Source organism: Aptenodytes patagonicus, chromosome 1, assembly GCF_965638725.1.
Source record: "Aptenodytes patagonicus chromosome 1, bAptPat1.pri.cur, whole genome shotgun sequence".
Classification (NCBI taxonomy): domain Eukaryota; kingdom Metazoa; phylum Chordata; class Aves; order Sphenisciformes; family Spheniscidae; genus Aptenodytes; species Aptenodytes patagonicus.
Genome location: NC_134949.1, coordinates 203,129,245 through 203,150,003, shown reverse-complemented (window position 1 = coordinate 203,150,003; position 20,759 = coordinate 203,129,245). Strand labels below are relative to the sequence as shown.

The 20,759-nt window shown below is 49.1% G+C and overlaps 1 protein-coding gene and 2 non-coding genes across 3 annotated transcripts; 1 reads left to right on the top strand and 2 right to left on the bottom strand.

Annotated features, from left to right (window-relative positions):
• Nucleotides 1-2,949: 2,949 nt before the first annotated feature.
• On the bottom strand, nucleotides 2,950-3,022 carry TRNAV-AAC (transfer RNA valine (anticodon AAC)). Its single transcript has one exon. It is a non-coding gene; the product is annotated as a tRNA-Val (tRNA).
• A 217-nt stretch (nucleotides 3,023-3,239) lies between these two features.
• TRNAN-GUU (transfer RNA asparagine (anticodon GUU)) lies at nucleotides 3,240-3,313 on the bottom strand. Its single transcript has one exon. It is a non-coding gene; the product is annotated as a tRNA-Asn (tRNA).
• Nucleotides 3,314-9,300: 5,987 nt separating this feature from the next.
• Nucleotides 9,301-19,590, top strand: ALOX5AP (arachidonate 5-lipoxygenase activating protein). The gene is made up of 6 exons (XM_076359531.1): nucleotides 9,301-9,322; nucleotides 10,422-10,543; nucleotides 15,766-15,865; nucleotides 17,078-17,148; nucleotides 18,128-18,209; nucleotides 18,716-19,590. Exons 2-6 carry the CDS (start codon nucleotides 10,474-10,476, stop codon nucleotides 18,876-18,878), a joined length of 486 nt encoding a protein of 161 aa, XP_076215646.1. The 5' UTR covers nucleotides 9,301-9,322; nucleotides 10,422-10,473; the 3' UTR covers nucleotides 18,879-19,590.
• The last annotated feature ends 1,169 nt before the right edge of the window (nucleotides 19,591-20,759 follow it).

The window sequence follows — 20,759 nt, the reverse complement described above, 5'->3', positions numbered from 1 at the left end:
ACTAGTTTTAAAATGTAGGCTGGATGTTCAGCTTTTTAGTTGCCATAAAGAGAATACAAAGGATTAGTTTTCTGTCAATTAGAAATACGTTAGGTGGGCATATAGCAAATACGGTTAGTGAGCAGAAGTTAGTCAATTTTGGAGGTTTATCAATGTTATAGGGTAAATTTCCAAAAGTCTAATGGCTTTGTGCACTTTGAAGGGATTATATTTCACACGTTTCTTCACCTCTTGCATCACACGATCTTGTCAGTCTATGTCTTCTGATATGGGAAAGGCACAATTGTGGCACTTACAGATTTACAGCTTTGGAGTTCAGAGTCAGCTCTGTGATGGAAGTAGCACTCTGATTCAGGTCTTACTACTTCATGATATATTCAAACACATTTTAATAAAAAGAAAGGGCTGCCTTCTCTCATCCTGCCTAAAATAAACCAGCCCATCTGCAAAGGAGCTGCCTGGATGGATTTTCAGCTGTATACCTGCTATAGAGCTGTATACCTGTTCTAGAAATTCATTGTGGTGCTGATTACAAATCTGATTTTGATCTTGATGTTTTTCATGGCTGGCTATCGCCATTTGTTCTTCTTCCAGCATTGTTTTTTGCTTTAAATAATTATTCCCTTCCTGACAACGTATCAATGAGAGCGATTGTGTCTTGTCTGTGTTCCTTTTGCAAAGCTAAACAGCTGCTGTTCTCCATGCGAGCTCCTTCGCGCTCAGAGCAAAGCATGTTACCTTCCAAGCAGATTATGCAGCTCTAAGCGTGTGATGTGCTTCGAAGTCCACCAGGATTCAGGCTCGGAGTGGAAGAGCTTACAGTCTAAGTATAGATCTAAGACAGCATGCGGACAGAGCAAGAGAGAGAATAAGGTTAACAGGATTAGCAGGTTAAGGTTAACAGGCTGATGAAGTTTGCAGCATGCTTAGTTTTGCACCGCTATGCACAAACACAGCCTAGTTGTTTACAAGAGAGATACTGAAGCTGCACAGCACAGCAGAACATGGTGGAGCCACGAGGCACGTGAAGGAGAGTGGAGGGTGGGAAAGGAGTGTAAAGGAGTAGGCCTGGCCTACTTGTTGGGGGCCAGGTGCCTCCAGCTTACGTTTTCTACAGTGAGGCTGAAGAAACCCTCAGGAGATGTTTCTCCCTGGACATGGGTCTATATTACTCTTTTATGTTAATGACTATCTAAAGGGGCTTCTGTAATGCCCAAGACAGGGTTTGGGCTAGCTGTAATCCTGTCCCCAGATTTCCAGTTTAGAAATGGGACAAGTAGGCCGCATGTTAAAATAACCCGTGAGCTGTAAAGGTTGGGGAAACCCGCCACAGAAGTACCTGGCGAGGAAGCGTCTCCCCTTTCCTCTTTAGAAAAATGACATTTGGTCCTGGTGACTGGTCCTGTTGCAGAACCTCTCAATCAAACGGGTGCTGCTTTTGGCTGGGGTAGAGTCAATTTTCTTCATAGTAGCTAGTAGGGGGTCATGTTTTGGATTTGTGCTGGAAACAGTGTTGATAACACAGGGATGTTTTCGTTATTGCTGAGCAGTGCTTACACAGAGTCAAGGCCTTTTCTGCTCCTCACCCCACCCCACCAGCGAGTAGGCTGGGGGTGCACAAGAAGCTGGGAGGGGACACAGCTGGGACAGCTGGCCCCAACTGACCAAAGGGATATCCCACACCATATGACATCATGTTCAGCATATAAAGCTGGGGGAAGAAGAAGGAAGGGGGGGACGTTTGGGGTGATGGCGGTTTGTCTTCCCAAGTACCCGTTACGCGTGATGGAGCCCTGCTTTCCTGGAGATGGCTGAACACCTGCCTGCTGATGGGAAGCAGTGAATGAATTCCTTGTTTTGCTTTGCTTGCGTGTGCAGCTTTTGCTTTCCCTATTGAACTGTCTTTATCTCAACCCATGAGTTGTCTCACTTTTACCCTTCCAATTCTTTCCCCGCTCCCACCAGGGGGGAGCGAGCAAGTGGCTGTGTGGTGCTTCATTGCTGGCTGGGGTTAAACTGCAACAAAACGCCAGAGGTGGGGAGCTGAAGAGTAGGAGAGCCGTCACTTATTTTATATCCCTCTGTTAGTGGACTGTGTGTTCAACCTCTTTGGCTTAGAGAGAGGGTGGCCCATAATTTTTATGTATGAAATACATATTTGAGCCTTTAAGCAGTGTTTTACAGTTCTTCTGTATTGTAACTCTACCTTTTGTGTAGGTTGTTTTGTTTTTCTGTATCCGTGTTTTCACTGGCTTGCTCTTTCTATTGGTGTAGCAGAGCAAGAGACTTAAGTAATGGGGAAAGCTGTGAGAAAGAAGTTGTGCATTTGAATTTTCTAAGATAGCATTTCAAGCTCTTTCAGCGAGTATCCATCTCTCTTTTTTTCCTTCCCTCTACCTACAAGCCTTGCTTTGTCATGGTAGGATGAAATTTTTAAATGCTCTGTGCCACAGCACCATAAAAGTTACCATTAACTGGCATTATCTCCAGCCAAAACTGTAGCAGTTCCTGGGTTAACTAACCAAACATCTGCAACTATGGCTGTTCAGGGGCAAGCAGTGACAACACTGTCATTTGGTGGTGGAATTGTACTATTTTTGAAGTTTTTGTCCAAAGTTTTCTGATGATGTTCAGACCATTTCAGCTGAGACTCATTTCTCCTCCTTTAGGTCATCCTTTCCAGCAGATGAGGGAAAAGTCTAATTGCGAATGGAAGATCGTGCAGGGGAACGAACCAAACCTTCAAAATAAAACACCCTTGTGCTTCCACTCCCGGCCTTGCTGCAGTGCAAAAGCCAAGCCCAGGAGGCAGGTGGCCTCCCGCTCCCCAGCGAGGGCGCGGCTGTGCCTCACCGTGGGGCATGTGCCCCACGCCCTGCGCGGGCGGGTTTTAAAGGAGGGAATTGGGAAAACCAATGTGAGCGGTCATACTTACGGGGAAAAATATGGTGTTTCCGCCCGGTTTCGAACCGGGGACCTTTCGCGTGTTAGGCGAACGTGATAACCACTACACTACGGAAACCACCGCTGATGGCGGTTTTCCTGCGGCCCCTCTTGACCTGACACAGGGAGCTGCACGACACTCCCGCGACTGGCGGTAGCTCTTCTCGGTGGACGGCGATTCCGCGGGGCTTACAGCAGGCCTCGGGCAGCTCCCAGCGGCATAAGGGCGGCGGAGGCCGGATACAGCCCTCCCTCAGGAGAGGAAAAAGACGCCGGCGCCACAAAAAGTTGCGCTGCGTCCCTGGGTGGGCTCGAACCACCAACCTTTCGGTTAACAGCCGAACGCGCTAACCGATTGCGCCACAGAGACTCGCTGTAACCCGCCGCCGCCGAGCCGCTCCTGATCCCCGCGGCGGCCGGGGGCGGCCCGGTTGGGGAGGCCGCGGCTGCGCGTCCCCGCGGGAAGCGGCGGGCTCTGCCCACGCACGCCCGGAGCTGCCTTTGTCACCTCCGCTGCGAAACGGCTCCGCGCTGGGAGGAGTCCCCGGGAGAGTTTCGCTTTGTATTCCTGCCGCTTCTCCTACAGCGCTTTGGGTTGGTGAGGGTGGGTTGGGTTTTTTAATCGCCAGCTCTGGTGTCTGCTCGCTTTTTCAATCTTTTTTTCCCTGTTGTTTCTGTGGCCTTTCCTACCGGAGCAAGGGAGAGGGAAACAGTAGAGAAGCAGAAAAAAATAGGGTTTAAAGTTATGTCTATTGGCAGGACAACTGTGGGTGGGAGCCTGACAGCTTCTTTCAGAGACAGACCAGCCGGCAAGCGAAAGCTCTCAGAGAATATGCCGAGTACGAAGAAGACAAAAATGAGCATTGGCTTATTACTTAATACACGTTGGCCAAAGTAGCCAACGTCTTTTCTTCCTGTAATTTCAATACTAAAAGGACTAGTTGTGACCAGAGACTTGAGGAACAGAAGACAAAATTCATCCCACACCATTTAAAGATCTGTGATAATTATTTGCAAGAGTTAATGGAAAGTGGAAACAAGTCAGGGCAAAAGAAACAGCTCAAAGGGGAGTGGAGGGGAAACTGCTGCCCAGGCAGCCTCGCTTCAGCTCTAAAAAGATCTATAAAATGAATTATTAAACAATCAATTTACAGCCACCTAAAAGGTGATAACAACAGCTAACGTGAGTCGTGGAAACCAAATCATGCTAAAGTAGTGTAATTTGCCTTCAGGAATCCCAGGTCCCAGAGACTGAGAGGAAAAGCTGCAGCAAGGAAGACATACCCTTGGTGAATGAGGATCAGGTCAGGGAATACTTAAGCAACCTGCACATACATAAGCCCTTGGGCCCTGATGGGATGTACCCACAAGTGCTGAGGGAGCTGGCAGATGTCATTGCAAGGCCACTCTTGATCATCTTCGATCGATCATGGCAACTGGGAGAAGTGCCCAAGGACTGGAGGAAAGCAGATGTCACCCCCATCTTCAAGAAGCGCAAGAAGGAGGACCTAGGGAACTACAGGCCGGTCAACCTCACCTAAATCCCTGGGAAGGTGGTGGAGCTGCTAATGCTGGAAACCATCTCCAGGCACATCAGGGACAAAGAAATCATCAGGAGTAGTCAGCATGGCTTCACCAAGGGGAAGTCACACTTGACCAACTCGATAAACTTCCATGATGAAGTGATTGGCCTGGTAGATGAGGGGAGAGCAGTGGATATTGTCTACCTGGACTTCAGTAAGGCCTTTGACACTGTCTCCCGTAAGATCCTCACGGAGAAGCTGTTCATGTATGGGCTGGATGAGCAGACAGGTGGATTGAAAACTGGCTGAATGGCCAGGCCCAGAGGGTGGTGATCAGTGGCACAAAGTCTAGTTTGAGGCCAGTAACTAGTGGTGTACCCCAGAGATCAATACTGGGTCCAGTCCTGTTCAACATCTTCATTAATGATCTGGATGATGGGGCAGAGCGTACCCTCAGCAAGTTTGCAGATGACACCAAACTCAGAGGAGTAGCTCATACGCCAGAGGGTTGTGCTGCCACCCAGAGGGACCTCAACAGGCTGGAGAAATGGGCTGACAGGAACCTCAAGAAGTTCAACAAGGAAAAATGCAAAATCCTGCACCTGGGGAGGAACAGCCCTATGCACCGATATATGCTGGGAGCTGCCTAGCTGAAAAGCAGCTTGGCCGAAAAGGACCTGCGGGTCCTGATGGACACCATGTTGAACATGACCCAGCAATGTGCCTTTGCAGCAAAGACGACAAATGGTATCCTGGGCTGCATTAGGAGAAGTGTTGCCAGCAGGTCAAGGGAGGTGATCCTTCCCCTCTACTCAGCACTAGTGAGGCCACACCTGGAGTGCTGGTCCAGTTCTAAGGTCCCCAGCACAAGAGAGACATGGACATACTGGAGAGAGTCCAGTGAAGGGCCACAAAGATGATGAAGGGACTGGAGCATCTCTCCTATGAGGAGAGGCTGAGAGAGCTGGGACTGTTCAGCCTGGAGAAGAGAAGGCTCAGGGGGATCTCATCAACATGTATAAATACCTGGAGGGAGGGTGCAAAGAGGATGGAGCCAGGCTCTCTTCAGTGGTGCCCAGTGACAGGACCAGAGGCAATGGGCACAAAACGAAACACAGGAGGTTCGCCCTGAACATCAGGGAACACTTTTTCACTGTGAGGGTGACTGAGCACTGGCACCGGTTGCCCAGGGAGGTTGTGGGGTCTCCATCCTCGGAGATATTCAAAAGCCATCTGGACATGGTCCTAAGCAACCGGCTGTAGGTGGCCCTGCTTGAGCAGGGGGGTTGGACCAGATGACCTCCAGAGGTCTTCCAACCTCAACTCTTCTGTAATTCTGTGAATTTCCTCCTGTCACAGGGTGGCTGGTTGCCAGGGCTGTCTGGAAGCCACCACAGTGACACCACATGGTATCACAATGGCTGCTGAGAAGCTGCTTCTTGGGAGCAAGGGAGGGAGAGACGACAGAGAGGAAATCCCCATGAGGTGGCTCTGCCACTCCTTGGGCACCGCTCAAATCCTACTAATCAATAGTTTCCTGGGAAATCAGAGGGGCTTTTCCAAAAAGGCCTCAGAAGGGGCTGTCCTAGACCCCGCTCAACTCTCTGGTCTCCCAATGGCAGAGAAAATACCAGTTTCCAGCGGGTTTCCAGCATCCTGGTGGAGGGGCTCGGATTCAAACTGGTCTCGCCACATTGCAGCAACACTCCAGGCTCAACCCACCGAAATTCAATAAAGATAAGCCCAAACAACCGCTCTGGGGAAGGCGAGCCCCAGTGCACAAACTCGGTTACATGGGGCTCGCTGGAGAGGCAGGAGCGCTGCAGAAATGGACCTGAGGGTGAAGCACAGCCGCAGGGATGTCAGCAGTGTGGCGCTCATAGAAAAAGGCAAATGTTTTTCAGGAGAGCTGTGGGTGAGACATGGGGGGTGAGGAGGAGGCTGCACCAGGGGCCCAGAGGGTCTATGGCCTCTGTCTTCACGTGCTGTGTTTTGAGCTGAATCCGGGCAAATGGAGTATGGAGATAGTAACGAAAAGGATGAAGTCTTGGACATGTGGAGAGGGAGGGGTTTTCAAGGCAGCGCTCTGATTTCTCCCACGGTGTCATTCTTTTGGCTCTGCAAAATGAAGACAGCATTTAAAAAACTGCAGCGTTGCCCTTTTCTTTGAGTTGCACTTCATGTTTCCAGCTCTGTTCATGCTCTCCTTTGGGGTTTTGTCAGGCTTCGGAAAGGGTGCGATGCTGAACAGACTGATGTGATGGCAGGTAGTCACACACACGTATGTATATGTACTATGTATTTGGTGGTTCTGTGGCACTTTAAGTTTTCAAAGCAGTGTGCTAATATTAACCAGCCAGTCCAAGGGGCTTGTGTCCCATTGCATTTATGATAAAGCATGACGGCTGTGTGTCGCCTGACATTTATATACGGGAACTTCACAGGAGCAGCTTTTATTTTATTAGGGGACACACTTTCATTGGAGTCCTTGCAGCCGAGCACTGAGCAGCGTGCATGAGAGGAGAGAAGAGATGAACATCCTAAAAGATATTTATAGATCTGTGTTCCCAGTCCTTTCCTCTTCAGTATGAAAGCAATTCTACGAAAGGATTATTTTGACTGGCTGTTAAAGATTTCCAGAGGAGGAGATTAATGTGCAGGAAGCCTCACAGCGCAACTGGAAAAGCTTGCTGGCTTTGCACATTTTCATGAGCTTCATGGCTCACTGTGTCAAGGTTATCTTCCTCAGACAGGAAGATGTGGATTTCCAATAGCAATGCAGCAAGCAGAAGGGCTGGGGTCTGACGGCAGCTGCTGATGTGCAGAATTATCTGTGCCTGGAGAAAAACGACTGCAACTGGGAGTTACAGCGGATGCAGGCACCTTTCCACCTTTTTTTTTTTGCCTACTTGAGAAAATCCCCTATTTCAAATGGCCAGGTGGGATATGATGAAGGTGTTTTGCACCAATCTTTCTCCCAGGTGGACAGTGTTTTCAGGTGGTGCTAACTTTGCCTGACCCAGACAGCGATCCTGTGTGTATCCCACAAAAGAGGAGGCAAGAGCCACCCAGATGTTTAGGTCTCAGGGAGAGGGAACAGTTTAATGTGTAGGTATGGCAGAAGCTGTTTGCAGAGTCATTTTGGCTCCACCTTAGTCCTCCCTTGCCAAGGCCATTCCCCAAACTGCAAAAAAATTGCCAGAACCTCATTCCATCCTGCAGCTATTCCAGCACCAAGGGGTATGAAAAGATAATATTCCCTCCCCAAGGGGTTTCTGCTCTGTCTGACCATATTTAAAACAGTGTTGCTCTGCCTTGGTAAAGGGACGGGTCTTCTTCTTCAGTGTCTCTCATAACCTCTTGATTTCCTCTGCTTTTCCTTAAGCAGAGCCCTCGGAGTGATGTTGCACTTAAAAAACCCCCCAAAACCTGCAGTTCTTATTTTAAGGCAGCCATACCACACAGATTCTCGCTGCAAAGCTTTTTTTCTCCCTGCACACCCGGAAATCACCTTAGCAAGCCCTGGAGTTGATGTCATTGTTGGTTTTTTTTTTTTCAGGGAGGAGGGCGAAGCCCTGTTTTCCTCCACGCATACGTAAGGGATGACTTGGAGTGAGCCTCAGCAAGAGGAAGTGATGGGCTGGGTTTCCAGCAAAGCGCTGGTGCCGCCGGCAGATCCTGCGGCGCCGAGCGGTGCCAGGGGACAGGCAGGAATCAGAAGGGGCAGAACAGAAGAGCAAAGCGGGGATGAGGGTACGGTGAGAGGAGCTGAGCTGCAGGAAAGCAAAGAGGTGGAAAACAAAGAGCAGGACAAAAGCGAAGGCATGGGCAGCCCAGCCCTCGCAACCTGGCCTGCACATGGGGGTATTTTTTTTTTTTTTTTTGGCATTATGGCAACTTCAGACCTTAGCAGCCTGATTCCTACCCCCTTTAATATGAGACTCCTGCCAAACTGAAGCCACCTTTGGGAAGTCTTTGAAAGCAGGGAAGCGTGTGCATTTTCGTGGCAAGTTGGAGGAGATCTCAGAGCAGGCTCATCTGCTTTTAATGCCCCTTGTAAAAGCAAGCCTCAAGCTGCCTGGTAAGTTTACACTGGTGTAAAACAGCCAGAAAAAAGAGAAGGATCAGTGCCTGCCGTGGGAGGACGGCTGGGATTTGTCCTGCTGCGGATGCCCTGAGGACCTGCGCCGTCTCCTCGCCCTCTCCCATCAGCAGCTCCCTCCTGCCTACCCATGTCCATGCACAGGTCCTTTCTTCACAGTCACGGCACTGGTCTCCGCTTGGACAATATTCCTCTCTTGACTTAATTCTGTAACTGCTTTTAGGTGATGGGTTTTCCTCTTCAGGAAATTAGTAGAAGCTTAGCATTAAATACCATCCTTAAATACCAGCTACAATCCTGTGCTCAGTAGACCACAAAACATAAACTTTGATGCTCGAGTAAGAAAAGGCCATTTTGTGGGGAAAAAGAGGACTTCAGTCCTAATAAAAGCATTTGGCCTAATAAAAGGCCAAATCTCAACATAGATACTATTTATGGCCTTGCTGCTCACACAGTTGTGTCTGCGTGGACTATAGGGAAAGTATCCTAGAAAGACAGCCTTCCTCTATTAAGTTAACGGAAGGTCACAACTCACAACGTTAATCACCTACCCTCAGCCAGCATGTTTCTATATATTTGCCTGTACCCAAAGTACCTCAGAGTTTTCCATATCTCATAATACAGATGATGATAATTTGCATGATAGACTGATTAAAAACACCGTTGTAGGTAAATGTGTCCACATTGAACAAGATGGATTTTGCAGCTTGGCACCTGCTGGGAAGTCCTACCAGGCTGTGTCCCATCCAGAGAGGTAACCAGTTATCCGGCCGTGGTTTGGATGCCGGGCGGCACTCAGACCTTCTGGATAGCATGCGGTGGAGTACAGACAGACAGACAGATGGGGCAAAATTTGTCCAGGGCTCAGTGCAGTGAAAATGTTACTTCTATTAGTGTTAAATCTGTACTAAAGTTAAGGATTTTTCATAAGGCTTTTCCCCATCAGAATATGGGCAAAAGGGAGCAGAGCAGTCACAGGTGGCAAGTGATGTGCACTTTGGATGAGGATGCTTTCCAGTGATCTGACAGAAGCTGTGGGACTTTCTGCAGCCATCCAACACCGTGGCCTGTGCTTCCCTGCCACCTCTGTCACGGGGTTGAAGCCGAGGCATGAACATGGTGCAGCAATTATGTTCAGCCATATTGGGCTTCGACTACTAAAATTGGGGTACAACTGTGAAGTCTGAGCCTCTAAAATGCTGAATGCTGGCAGCTGTCACTGTCTTCCAGGGAGTTATTTGTAGGGGAAAGGATGCAGGATCCATCCCTGGTAATGAAAGACGTATTTCTGTGCCCACCCGTGATGCTCACAGCATTTATGTACTGCCCGTTCAAATATGCCAGATGGATCAGGAGCTTTTGCTTGTGACCTGGAGACCTGGGGTCTCCTCACTGGCGAGGCTGATGGAGATGTGACCAGGGAGGGCACACATCTGAGAGCAGCAGTGTTATTGAGACTTGCCAACATTATTTCTCCTCCCAGCTACTTGTGGGGTGGTCGGGCACTTGCAGGCAATGACATGATAGACTGGCTGGTCTCTTCCAGCCTTTCTGTTTCTGCTGTTCCACACAGCTAGCCAAATGCTCAGACATACTTTAGATATCAGGGTTGCTATTTTGCAGGAAGTGCAACAGGTATCTTTCCACATTATATATCCTCTTAGATGACAGACATATAATCTCTTGTTTCTCTGGGCTTCATCTGTATATGATGAGTGAGTGAGTGAGTCTGTGGCTGTGTTGGTCTGACAGGCACCTGAGTGCAATGTGCTGCCACTCTCCTGCGAAGCCATAGGAAGTGTTTCACGATTCAAGATAAGAAAGACCTTCACTTCCTCCTTCTGTGCTTGCAGGGCTGAGCTGCCACCAAGGCTGCACCGTCCACCCCGACAGCCCGCTTGCAAAATGGACCAGGAAACCCTGGGAAGCATTGCCCTGCTCGCCATCGTCACCTTGATAAGTGTTGTCCAGAACGGTAAGACAAAAATAAGCATTTGTTTAAGGGCTAAAAGGGAGCTGAGAAAAGTTCAGGATGATGTATGCTGATCTGGTCTTTGGATAGATAATCCCTGGTTATACGTGCACGTGTGCTTAGGCATGACTTTGGCTTTAGAAATGATTTTCTAAGCATGTAATTTTGCATGCCATTGTGCAGTATCTTGGCAGTCGCATGGTCCTACTCTGTGATATTCTAGAGTGAGCTTGTTATACATATGTCAGCTAATGAAAGGGGTACCTTTCAGCTAAATATGCTGGGGTACCCTGTGACAATATGCATTTTGGTTTGAAGACTGAGACCTCCTTTCCTGGCTAAAGTTCTTAATGTGGGAAGCCAGGGCTGCTCTCTAGCCGGAGCCCTGCAGCCGTGAGCAGGGGCCAGGGTCCCAGGGGGCTGCGATGGGTCACACCTTTGCACAGAGCTGGGCAAAGGGGGCAAAACTGCACCGACACATCGGAGGAGTCTGTTTGGGTTAATTGTGGGCAGGCAGCTCTCCCGCTTTCCTGCGTCTCTGGGTACTACAGTCCAACTAATCTCAATTAACTGCGGTCCCAAGAGCACTGCGCATTTCCTGCAATGGAGAAGTTTCCTTTTTTAGCTTTTATTCAGACCTCTATAGTCCCTACTATTCTTCAGAATTTTTTAAATAAAACAACAAGTTTATCTCTTGTGCAAATCTGGTTTTAACTTGATCATCATCTCTTACAAATACTTAATCATTTTAGCAGGAAATTCTGCCCAGAATACAGAGAAGGGAGTGAGGTTTGCCACAGCTGCACTGAGATCGCCCAGGTTCAAGAAGAGTCAGCAGTGGGATGTGGGGCTGATGCAAATGCTAGAAATCTTCTATGAAGGCTTCTTAGTACAAATGGGAGATTCCCACTGAGCGCAAACCCTGTGTTCAGTCCTAGGAAATGGGCTATTTTTGGGCTGCTGCAGAGAGGGGAAGTCATGGGAGCCTCAGCATAAGTCTAGCTGCCAGAGAGCAAAAAAACACAGATGCAGACTGGTTTAGTTTTGACATAGGCACTAAATGCCACATTGTTTAACCCAATGCTGTTTTCTGGTAAATGCACAGTGTGTGATGTCACAAGAATATGGCACATTGAGATCAGAGCACATACCACAATTAAAAAAAAGTGTCAAATATACATTTCTTGCTATATAAACAAATGACTTTATATACAGTTCTTTCCTCTCACTCTGAAACTCAGGCATTTGCCTTCCAGCCTGACACGCACTTTCACCTGATGGAAATTTGTCTCTGAAATTATTGATGCAACTGCTGCAAATGGGCAGCACAGCGCTTGGCAGACAACTTAGCATGCCAAGCATGAGTGGTACACAGCCCTAAACCATGATTTCAGACCTTGCATCATCTGATTTCCTCCTCCCAAGCTTTCTGTCTAGAAAGACCCAACTGATATGCAGTCCTGCAACAAATGCAATACTTAAGGCAATAGAAATGCTTATCATGGGATACCAGTTGTACTGAACTCTTCCTATGGCTCTGGTTCAGCAAAGCACTTGGGCATCTGCTTGACTGTCTTTAAGTACGTCAAGTCAGTACCATGTCAATTCAGGTTTATATGCTTTTTTGCATCTGGTGCAGGATTAGAAAACAGTTTGGGTGAATGCTGTTATTCCCAAAGCTGGAGGTGGGCTGCAGTGCTGCCCCAGTCTGATGTCTTTTACTGTCACCTTGTTCGTGTCGGAAATCTCCATATCCTACAGAATGATTCGTGTGGCCAGATGCCACTGAGTCACACATGTAGCTTTAGGTTTTGCTCTTGCATCAGAGAGATGTTGCAATTTAGCAGCTTTCAGGGCAAATCAGCGGTCATTGCTGAGCAGATCAGGACAGAGGAAGCAAAGCAAAGTCAACGGAAAGAAGGGGCAACCTGCATGTTTGCCAGCACTCACTAGGCTGAAGCTTCAGTGCGTGGTTTCTGTTGGCATGAACTTGTGAAACAGCCAGGCTTGGATTGAACTCTTGTATATTAACTTGACCAGAGTGGGACTGCAGTGGTTTCAGGCTCAGGGCAGCCTGTGCAGCCCTGGAGCCTCAGGGCATCATCTCCTGGTGCAGCTGAGCTGAATTAAACCCCTCAGCTCCAGCCCTGCTCCGCTCACTCGTCTCATGCTGGCTTGTGAAACCACCCTCTTGCCTTGAGGTTCAGAGTAAAGAGCAGGAAACAAAACCATGGTGTTGCAAGCTGCATCACACTGTAGGCTCCCGTTTCCCCAGTGACAGGTTAACAGGAGCCCAATGTTGCTGAGATGTGAGCGCAGACCCATGGTGAGGTCCACCCCTGGATGTGATCTGTCAGCTCTGCTCCGGTCCTTTGCAGAGCTTCAGCCCGGCTGAGCCTCAGGCAGCTGGGACCCACCTCTTGGGCTGCCTCCCGGGGAGATTTTGGGAGCCTGCGGGCCTGTGAGGTTGACAGGGCTAAGAAGCCACAGAACTGGGGACCCACTTTCAGGGCAAAAAGCTCACTTGAAGCAGGAGGCTCTACCTCTCTGTATGACGGTGAGATGCTGGGTTCCCTTCTGATTTACTGCTCTCACCTTGGGGATCCATGTGGTCCTGCAGAAATACAGCCGCTGCAGTGTGTTGGAGGTAATCAACCCAAGCATTTTCTCTAGCAAAGAGGTGGACATCTTGTATGAGGTGGTTGTCTAAGCTCTTTCTTGAGTCAATGGAGAAAGATTAGCACTTCAGTGGGGTAGTTTCTCTCATGCCAGTAGCTCTCTGAGGGATGGATTGACGTTTGGAGGTGCCTTTCCTCTGTTTTCCTCTGTCACCCACTGTTTACAGAAGGAAAACATCCATCTCCCCAACACTTCTCAATGTCTCTGAAGTGAGGTGAGACAAAACCTGCTCCTCATCCATGGTGCGGGTATACGTGATAACATGTCATAGTTTAACCCCAGCCAGCAACGACGCACCACACAGCCGCTTGCTCACTCCCCCCCCTCGGTGGGATGGGGGAGAGAATGGGAAGGGTAAAAGTGAGACAACTCGTGGGTTGAGATAAAGACAGTTCAATAGATAAAGCAAAAGCTGCACATGCAAGCAAAGCAAAACAAGGAATGCATTCACTGCTTCCCATCGGCAGGCAGGTGTTCAGCCATCTCCAGGAAAGCAGGGCTCCATCACGTGTAATGGGTACTTGGGAAGACAAACGCCATCACTCCGAATGTCCCCCCCTTCCTTCTTCTTCCCCCAGCTTTATATGCTGAGCATGACGTCATATGGTGTGGGATATCCCTTTGGTCAGTTGGGGTCAGCTGTCCCAGCTGTGTCCCCTCCCAACTTCTTGTGCACCCCCAGCCTACTCGCTGGTGGTGTGGTGTGAGAAGCAGAGAAGGCCTTGACTCTGTGTAAGCACTGCTCAGCAATAATGAAAACATCCCTGTGTTATCAACACTGTTTCCAGCACAAATCCAAAACATGGCCCCATACTAGCTACTGTGAAGAAAGTTAACTCTATCCCAGACAAAACCAGTGCATAACCCTACCTCTGTCCTTTGCCCTAATGCCCAGTCCGTTGACCAAGGATCCATACACCACGTCAGAGACAGCAAGAGCTTCCAGGACAGATGCCTAGACCTCCACAGCCAGATCCTTCCCAGGAGACCCAGCTCCCCCATGCCTGCCCAGCTCTGATCCTAGAGACTGTGCACCAGCAGTATCACCACTGGCACCTCCAAGTTCTTGTCCTCAGTGACCACCATCACATTGGACATGTCTGGGTTCAGCCTGACGGCTCTCAGCATCGTGGAGCCTCTCTGCATTGGCACACTGGTCTTTGGGAAGTGGCAGCGCCTGTGGCAGCGGAGAGGGAGATATATATAGCTTACTCTTGGCTTTCTCTGAAGCTGTGGCATCTTCTAGTGACTTCACGTACATGCTAAAAGGAAGGGAGGAGGTATGCTACCTATCCCAGTGAGCCCATGCAGTCCCAGACCTGCAGGAAGTCATTTCCCATCACAGCAGCTTTGCACTGTAAAAAAATTCCCGTCCAACCTAGTCCTCTTCAACTAGGTCCTCTTAGACACCATAGGCAGGTTAATAACCCCATGCCAAAGGCTGGCGTCGTGTGCAGATGGAGATGCCGGGAGCTCTTGGTGGCTGTGCTGTCTGCTCTGGGTCCCCCAGCTCCTCCAGGAGCCGGCCAGTGCACCGCACTGGTGGCAGTGGGAGAGTCTGCAGCCTGGCTCAGAGTGGGGACGCTGGCTTAAAGCACTGTGGTATTTTCTGGAGAAAGTCTGTATGTACCCAGGGAATCACTCAATGTTGGAAGGCAAAAAACTCAGTAGCTTTTAATGAAGGCAATGGAAGTACAAAAGACCTACTTACAGCATCAGTGAGGGGAAAAAAGAGGTAACTTCAGATTCCAGGGATGAAATCCTGCAGCTTATCAAGTTACAATTCTATTGTTATAATAATGTCTTTCCTGATGGGTTATCTTTTATATATATCTTTGGCTAATATTCTAAACCATAGAGCGATTTGGGTGCACCGAGATGGGATGCACGATAATACAAAGCTTGCAGCTTGTAGCCTGTCAGGGCTCTATCTGGTGTATTTAGACACATGATTGATGGTCTCTGGTTTAGTGTCATCAGATAAAACATGTTTGTCAAGTGCTTCGTACATTATCTTGAGGTGCTGCATTTTTGCAGCAGCTAACACCCTGACACAATGCTGTTGCTTAAAAGGAGGATACACACAAGATGACACATGGAGATCAGCCATCAGGACCAGGTTTTCAATGGGCCTTTCTGGAAAATGAATCAGCCCTGCAGCAGAGTGAGAATTGGGTTTGGCAGCTTTGCCTAGAAAGCTTTTTTCCCACTGGGGGCACAAAGGACCGAGTCTGGGCTGTACTTCTGCAGCAGACAGAGGTGAGGGCTGCCAGAAGTGCAGTGCAGGGATGAAGCAGGGCTCAGGGGTGAGAGCCTCCTGCCAATCACATACAAACACGTGTGGATGTCTGAGGTCACATCGCACTGTGCCCTTGCACAGAGGGTTTGGTTATACCATGCTGGCCACATCCTGCACCTCCACGCACCCGTGTCCTCTCCTGCCATCCAGCCTGGATGCTCGCGAGAGCAGAGCTAAGCCCACAAAGCCCAGCTCCTGTGATATCTCCAAATTACATGTCAGATCGAACACTGTGTTTTTTTAACAGCTTTTTTTGCTAGCAAAGTGGAGCATGAAAGCAAACACTGCAATGGCAAGGGGTTCCAGCGGCTGGGATCCTCCGCCTTCGACCGCGTCTACACTGCCAAGTGAGTAGGCAAGCCCTGAGAAGCCAGTGAGGGCAGAGTGGGATTCGTCTCTCTCTTTGTTACGGTTTAATCCAAACCCTTTTGGGGTTCAGACTTTGCTCTGCAGTCCCATTGCTGTGTGCACTGCAGCGGCGTTTAGACCCACGGTTCTCCAGTACGTTTGCTGGTGAACCCAGCTCCTTTCTGGACATGAGGTGCTGTATTTATATTGGACTTGCAGCCCTTATGTCTATTATGTCCCTTCATTTGGGAGCCCGTTCACCCAGCAGTAGCTAATGCTGGAAGTGTGATACAAGCACAGCTGGTGTCCCAAGGGCACTGCGGCTCAGAAGGAAAGAGCCAGCGGAGAGCTGCTGACTTGCTGAGGAGCAGGTTGGTGGCAGAGCCCATACAAACCCCTCGGTCCCCGGGCAGCTCCCTCGGCACACGGCTCTCTGCTTCTCTGCCACATCAGTACCTCTTGTCTTTGAGATCACTTCAGGGAAAGCAGAGGGAAAATTAATTCCAACCCAGAAGAAAAAAGAACATAAAATATTTTTTATTACCCGTGGAGTACTGATGATATGCTTGAAACTGGATGGGATGTCCAAGTGCTGCCCTTCACAGGTGTGCAACCTCTGCCAAGGGCAGAGCGCTTCCCCCTCAGAAAGCATTCCCAGCCAAAAGAGGCAGCTGGAAATCATTCCTGTGCCCCTGCAAAGACACATGTTAATTCTGTGAGACACTCCTTTTTGTGGTGCGATTCTCCTTTTGTTGGTTTCCTGCAGCTTTCAATGCCACTAACTTGATTAATATGACTTAAGTACAAGGATTTTCCAAGCCAATAAAGCACACAGCATCTATTATACACGTGCCATGATCAAACAGGTTAGAGGAAGAAAGTGGCTTTCACAGGTTCCAGGCATGTGCGTGGGGCGGTTTGTTTTCCTCATCAGGCAGGACAAAGGCATCCATTATCCGAGTGAGGGAGCAGGGAAGCAGACCTGTGGGCGAGGCAGCTGCCGAGTTCGGGCACGGACACGCCAGCCAGACCCCGGCAGCTGCCTGCTGCAGGTAGGTCAGGGGCCTCCCACCGCTCTGGGGTAAAAACCCACCTGCAGCAGCATTAGCGCAGCCCAAATTCACACCCCACCATCCTTTGCTCATGAAACATGTTGATTTTGTTTCTATTTTCCCTGTGTTCTGATTTCTCTCTGACAAATTCCTTTCTAGCCAGAACTGCGGACACACGTACCCTACGTTTCTGGCCGTGCTTTGGTGCGCTGGTCTTCTCTGCAGCCCAGGTAACACACAGGTTTTTTTCTCTCTTCAACCTTGCACCACTTTCAGCAAGGGATGGAGTGAAAATTTCGGAGGTTACCCTTCCAGGGACCAAATTCTCCTGCAGCGGGGGGACGAGTCTCACGTGGCTGTCCTGCAGCTACCCATGCTGTTTAATTAGCAGCACACTACCTGGCACGGTTTATGCCACCAGACGTGTTCCCAGACATGACTGCGGACAGTCCAGGCCAGGGACATTTCCCATATAGGTGTTACGGATGAGATTCCTCTGTTTTGGATGGAGGGTTTAGTACTTGGATGCTGGATGCTGTGTTATTCACCCCCGGGACTGGAAATGGGCTCATTTGATTAAATTGCCAGAGCTGCCAGCCCTTCCCAGCACTGAGGGCAGCCCAGGAGTATTTACCTGCATTTCTAAGTATGATCCCCTTTAATGCAATTTGAGTTTTCCTAAAGTTAAGATGAGTACTTTCCTGGGGTCTGTGGCTATTCTTTCTGGAAGAGAGGAGTTTCCTGACCTGGAGAAGAAGGGCTGTTGCCTGCAGGTGTGGGGAAAGCTAGAATTAGGGGGAAAAGGGGAAAAGCCCCTTTTTATATGCTCAGAAATGAGTATTGAACCATAGTATAGTCCTCCACCTGCTCCTACAGAAGTACATCTATTGGCTGCCTTTTATTTCTGGCGAAGGCAATGCCTGAGCCGGCACCCTCCTTCCTGAGCCCAGCGTGACACACAGTGGACTTCTGCACCAGGCACAGCTGTGGGCAGGATTACACCCACAAAGTCTTCAGAAAAGCTGGTGTGAGGGCAAGGCAAGTGCTCTGTTTGCCACGCAAAGGTCTCTGTCCTGCTTCCAGTGACTGTCCCATAGCCCAAGGCTGCAGGTTCCCGTTTCCCGGTCCAGTCCAGGCAGCAGACAGGGACAGTACGTACAGAGAGACCTGTGCTGCTGTCTGTAATGTGTTGTTTTACCCTTTACCCAGCTCCTGCCGCCTTTGCTGGCCTGATGTACTTGTTTGTGAGGCAGAAGTACTTTGTGGGCTACCTCGGGGAAAGGACTCAGAGGTAAGGACTTGCAGAGCCTCTTTACAAAATCGGATGCGAGAGGTGCGGTGGTACCAGGGGTCAGGGGAGCTGCAGGAACAGAGTAGTTGCTTCAGCAGCTCCTGCTCACAGCTTCTGCAAATGCATGTTTGTGTGTTTGTGCTACTATTTGCATAAGATCTTCCTTTATGTTGATAAAACTTGTTATGCATCTGTGGAACAAGATTGTCCCACAGCCTTTGATGGCTGAGAAGATATACAGGTCCCTCTGAAGAGCCACTTTTGTAAGCAGCGGCCTATGTTGAGCACAGGAGGCTAAATCCAGACCCAAACAGATCCTGAAAATGGCATTTAAGAGCTCACAGCTGACTAGAGCAGCAATGCGAGGCAGAGCAGACATTTGCCCCCTCCATCTCAGCCCCCGAGGTGTTTCAGCTGGTATCAACAGCGGAGTCCAAAGTCTGAAGGCTTCTCGCGTGAAGTGATGTATGTTAACGAATTGCTTTCCCCGTTTTCTGTCTCCTCAGCACTCCTGGTTACTTGTTTGGAAAGCGCATCATTTTGTTCCTGTTCCTCATGTCCGTGGCTGGAATACTCAACTACTATCTCATCTTCTTTTTCGGAAGTGACTTTGAAATGTACATAAAAACAATAACCAACGCGATCTCTCCGTTGCTGCTCATCCCGTAGCTCCCTGCAGCACTGAGGGAGTCAGCGTGCTTAATATATCGATACCCAGAAGCAGCCATAATTCAACTGTTTAAGAAATGAACCCGTAACCCTTTTAGATTGCTGTAAATCTCATGCTTGATGGGATTTGTAGTTTGATTTAACCTTGCTTTTTCCTTCAAGAAAAAGATTTATTGTGAGCACTTGGCACGCCCAAGGAATGGTAACAACTTCCAGTTAATTCTTCAGAGTTTTTTTCCATAAGTGCAGCTTGCAAGCTGATTGCATGACTGGAAGGGACATTGTATGCTTGCTTCATAACTGCATTTTACTTAGCTTTTGTCCCAAAACCCAGGAGCCTCTCAGTGTCGTTCCTGACCGATGGCTCCCACAGTTATCCTCACGCACAGGCACAGCCTTTTGCCAGCATCCCGCATGACCCTGCCCACACAAAGGCATGGACCAGCCTCTTCACCTACCCTTTCTATCCCACTTGTTGATGACCGAGCTGCCGCTGCTGCAGGAGGGTGGCAAATTGGGTCCTGTCTGGTCTTCCTTGATAAATATTCATGTGTGTAATGCTCCCAGCACTGATCTCATTTACACTTCAGCCTTTTTGTTCTCCCAGAGCTGTGGAAAGGGGTCTTGCGTAAATGAGGAGCTGGTGTATTGACAGTGGGGTTGGTTTTGTTTTGCTTGCCTTTGTTTAATAAAACAGACTAAAAGGATGAAATGTGTTTGCTCCCATCTTCTTTGCCTGGTGTGTGATCCCAATGCTCCATGACTCGGCAGCTGGCTGGTGAGCGGAGCAACGGGAGCAGCACCGGGCTCTTTGTGCGAGCTGCTAATCGCCCTGGGCACGGCCTCGCAAGGACTTGAGTTTAACAACTCCCTCTCTATTAGCAAGTTCAATTTTCTGCCTCCATCACTAACAATGTGTCCCTACAAGTCCATACCAAGGAGCGGTTTGATTAGAGAAGCGGACTGAGGTAGGCAAACAGGCCGGCGCAATCTTTTTAAACATTGCTACCCTATGAGTGCTTAAGCTCTTAAGCCTGTCTGATTACCGCATGCAGGATGGATAAAGCTGTATTTTATGACTCCTTTGGGAGGGACAGAGACTCCTTGCTATGTGAGAAGAGGGTTTGCAGAGCTGTTTGCAAAAGTAGGTGCAGAAAGCTGCCTGCCTTTGTACCACATCAAGGCTGGCAGGTTTTGTTGCTGCCCAATGGGGCAGAGGCACTTGTGCATGGCCGCTCTCCTCTGCACCTGACCATTCACACTGCCAAAATAACACACACCCTTTTTTTTCTTATCTTCTACAGGAATTTTAGATGTGAAAGATTAGTAATAAATATTTATTGCATGATGATTAGCTAATAAATGTTCTTAGTGGTTAGAATAGGTAATTCAAAAAATATAATCTAACCTTCTAACCTATAGCTGCTGAGACACCTTATTCCTGGGCACAGCACTTATGGTCCTTCCCTCCCCTCCTTCTCAAACCACTGTAACACACTCCAAACCCTGCTTCACACCATGCTTCTCTGCCACCCTCTCTCTCCATAGCTCATCGGCAGCCACCTGTCCTTGGTGGTGATCCACCACCCCTCTGCCCTGTGGGTTCAGCCCACCAAGGGATGGCAGCACCTCAGGAGGAGAGGGGTAACCCCTGTGGTCTGGAGTTACAGAGCTCTTCTGCATTGCTGGTATCAGCAAAGGCTCACGCTGCCACCACTGTTACTCAGTTCAGAGGAGGAAATGTTTCACCAGCACCACAGTCCCTGCTCTCCAGTCTGCACACCAGTCTGGTGTCCCTGAAGTCTGAGATTGTTTATGGAGACCATAACTTCTGGGAGGTGGCTTTCCCAACCGCATGTGTCCACCTTGCAGGTCTCCCCA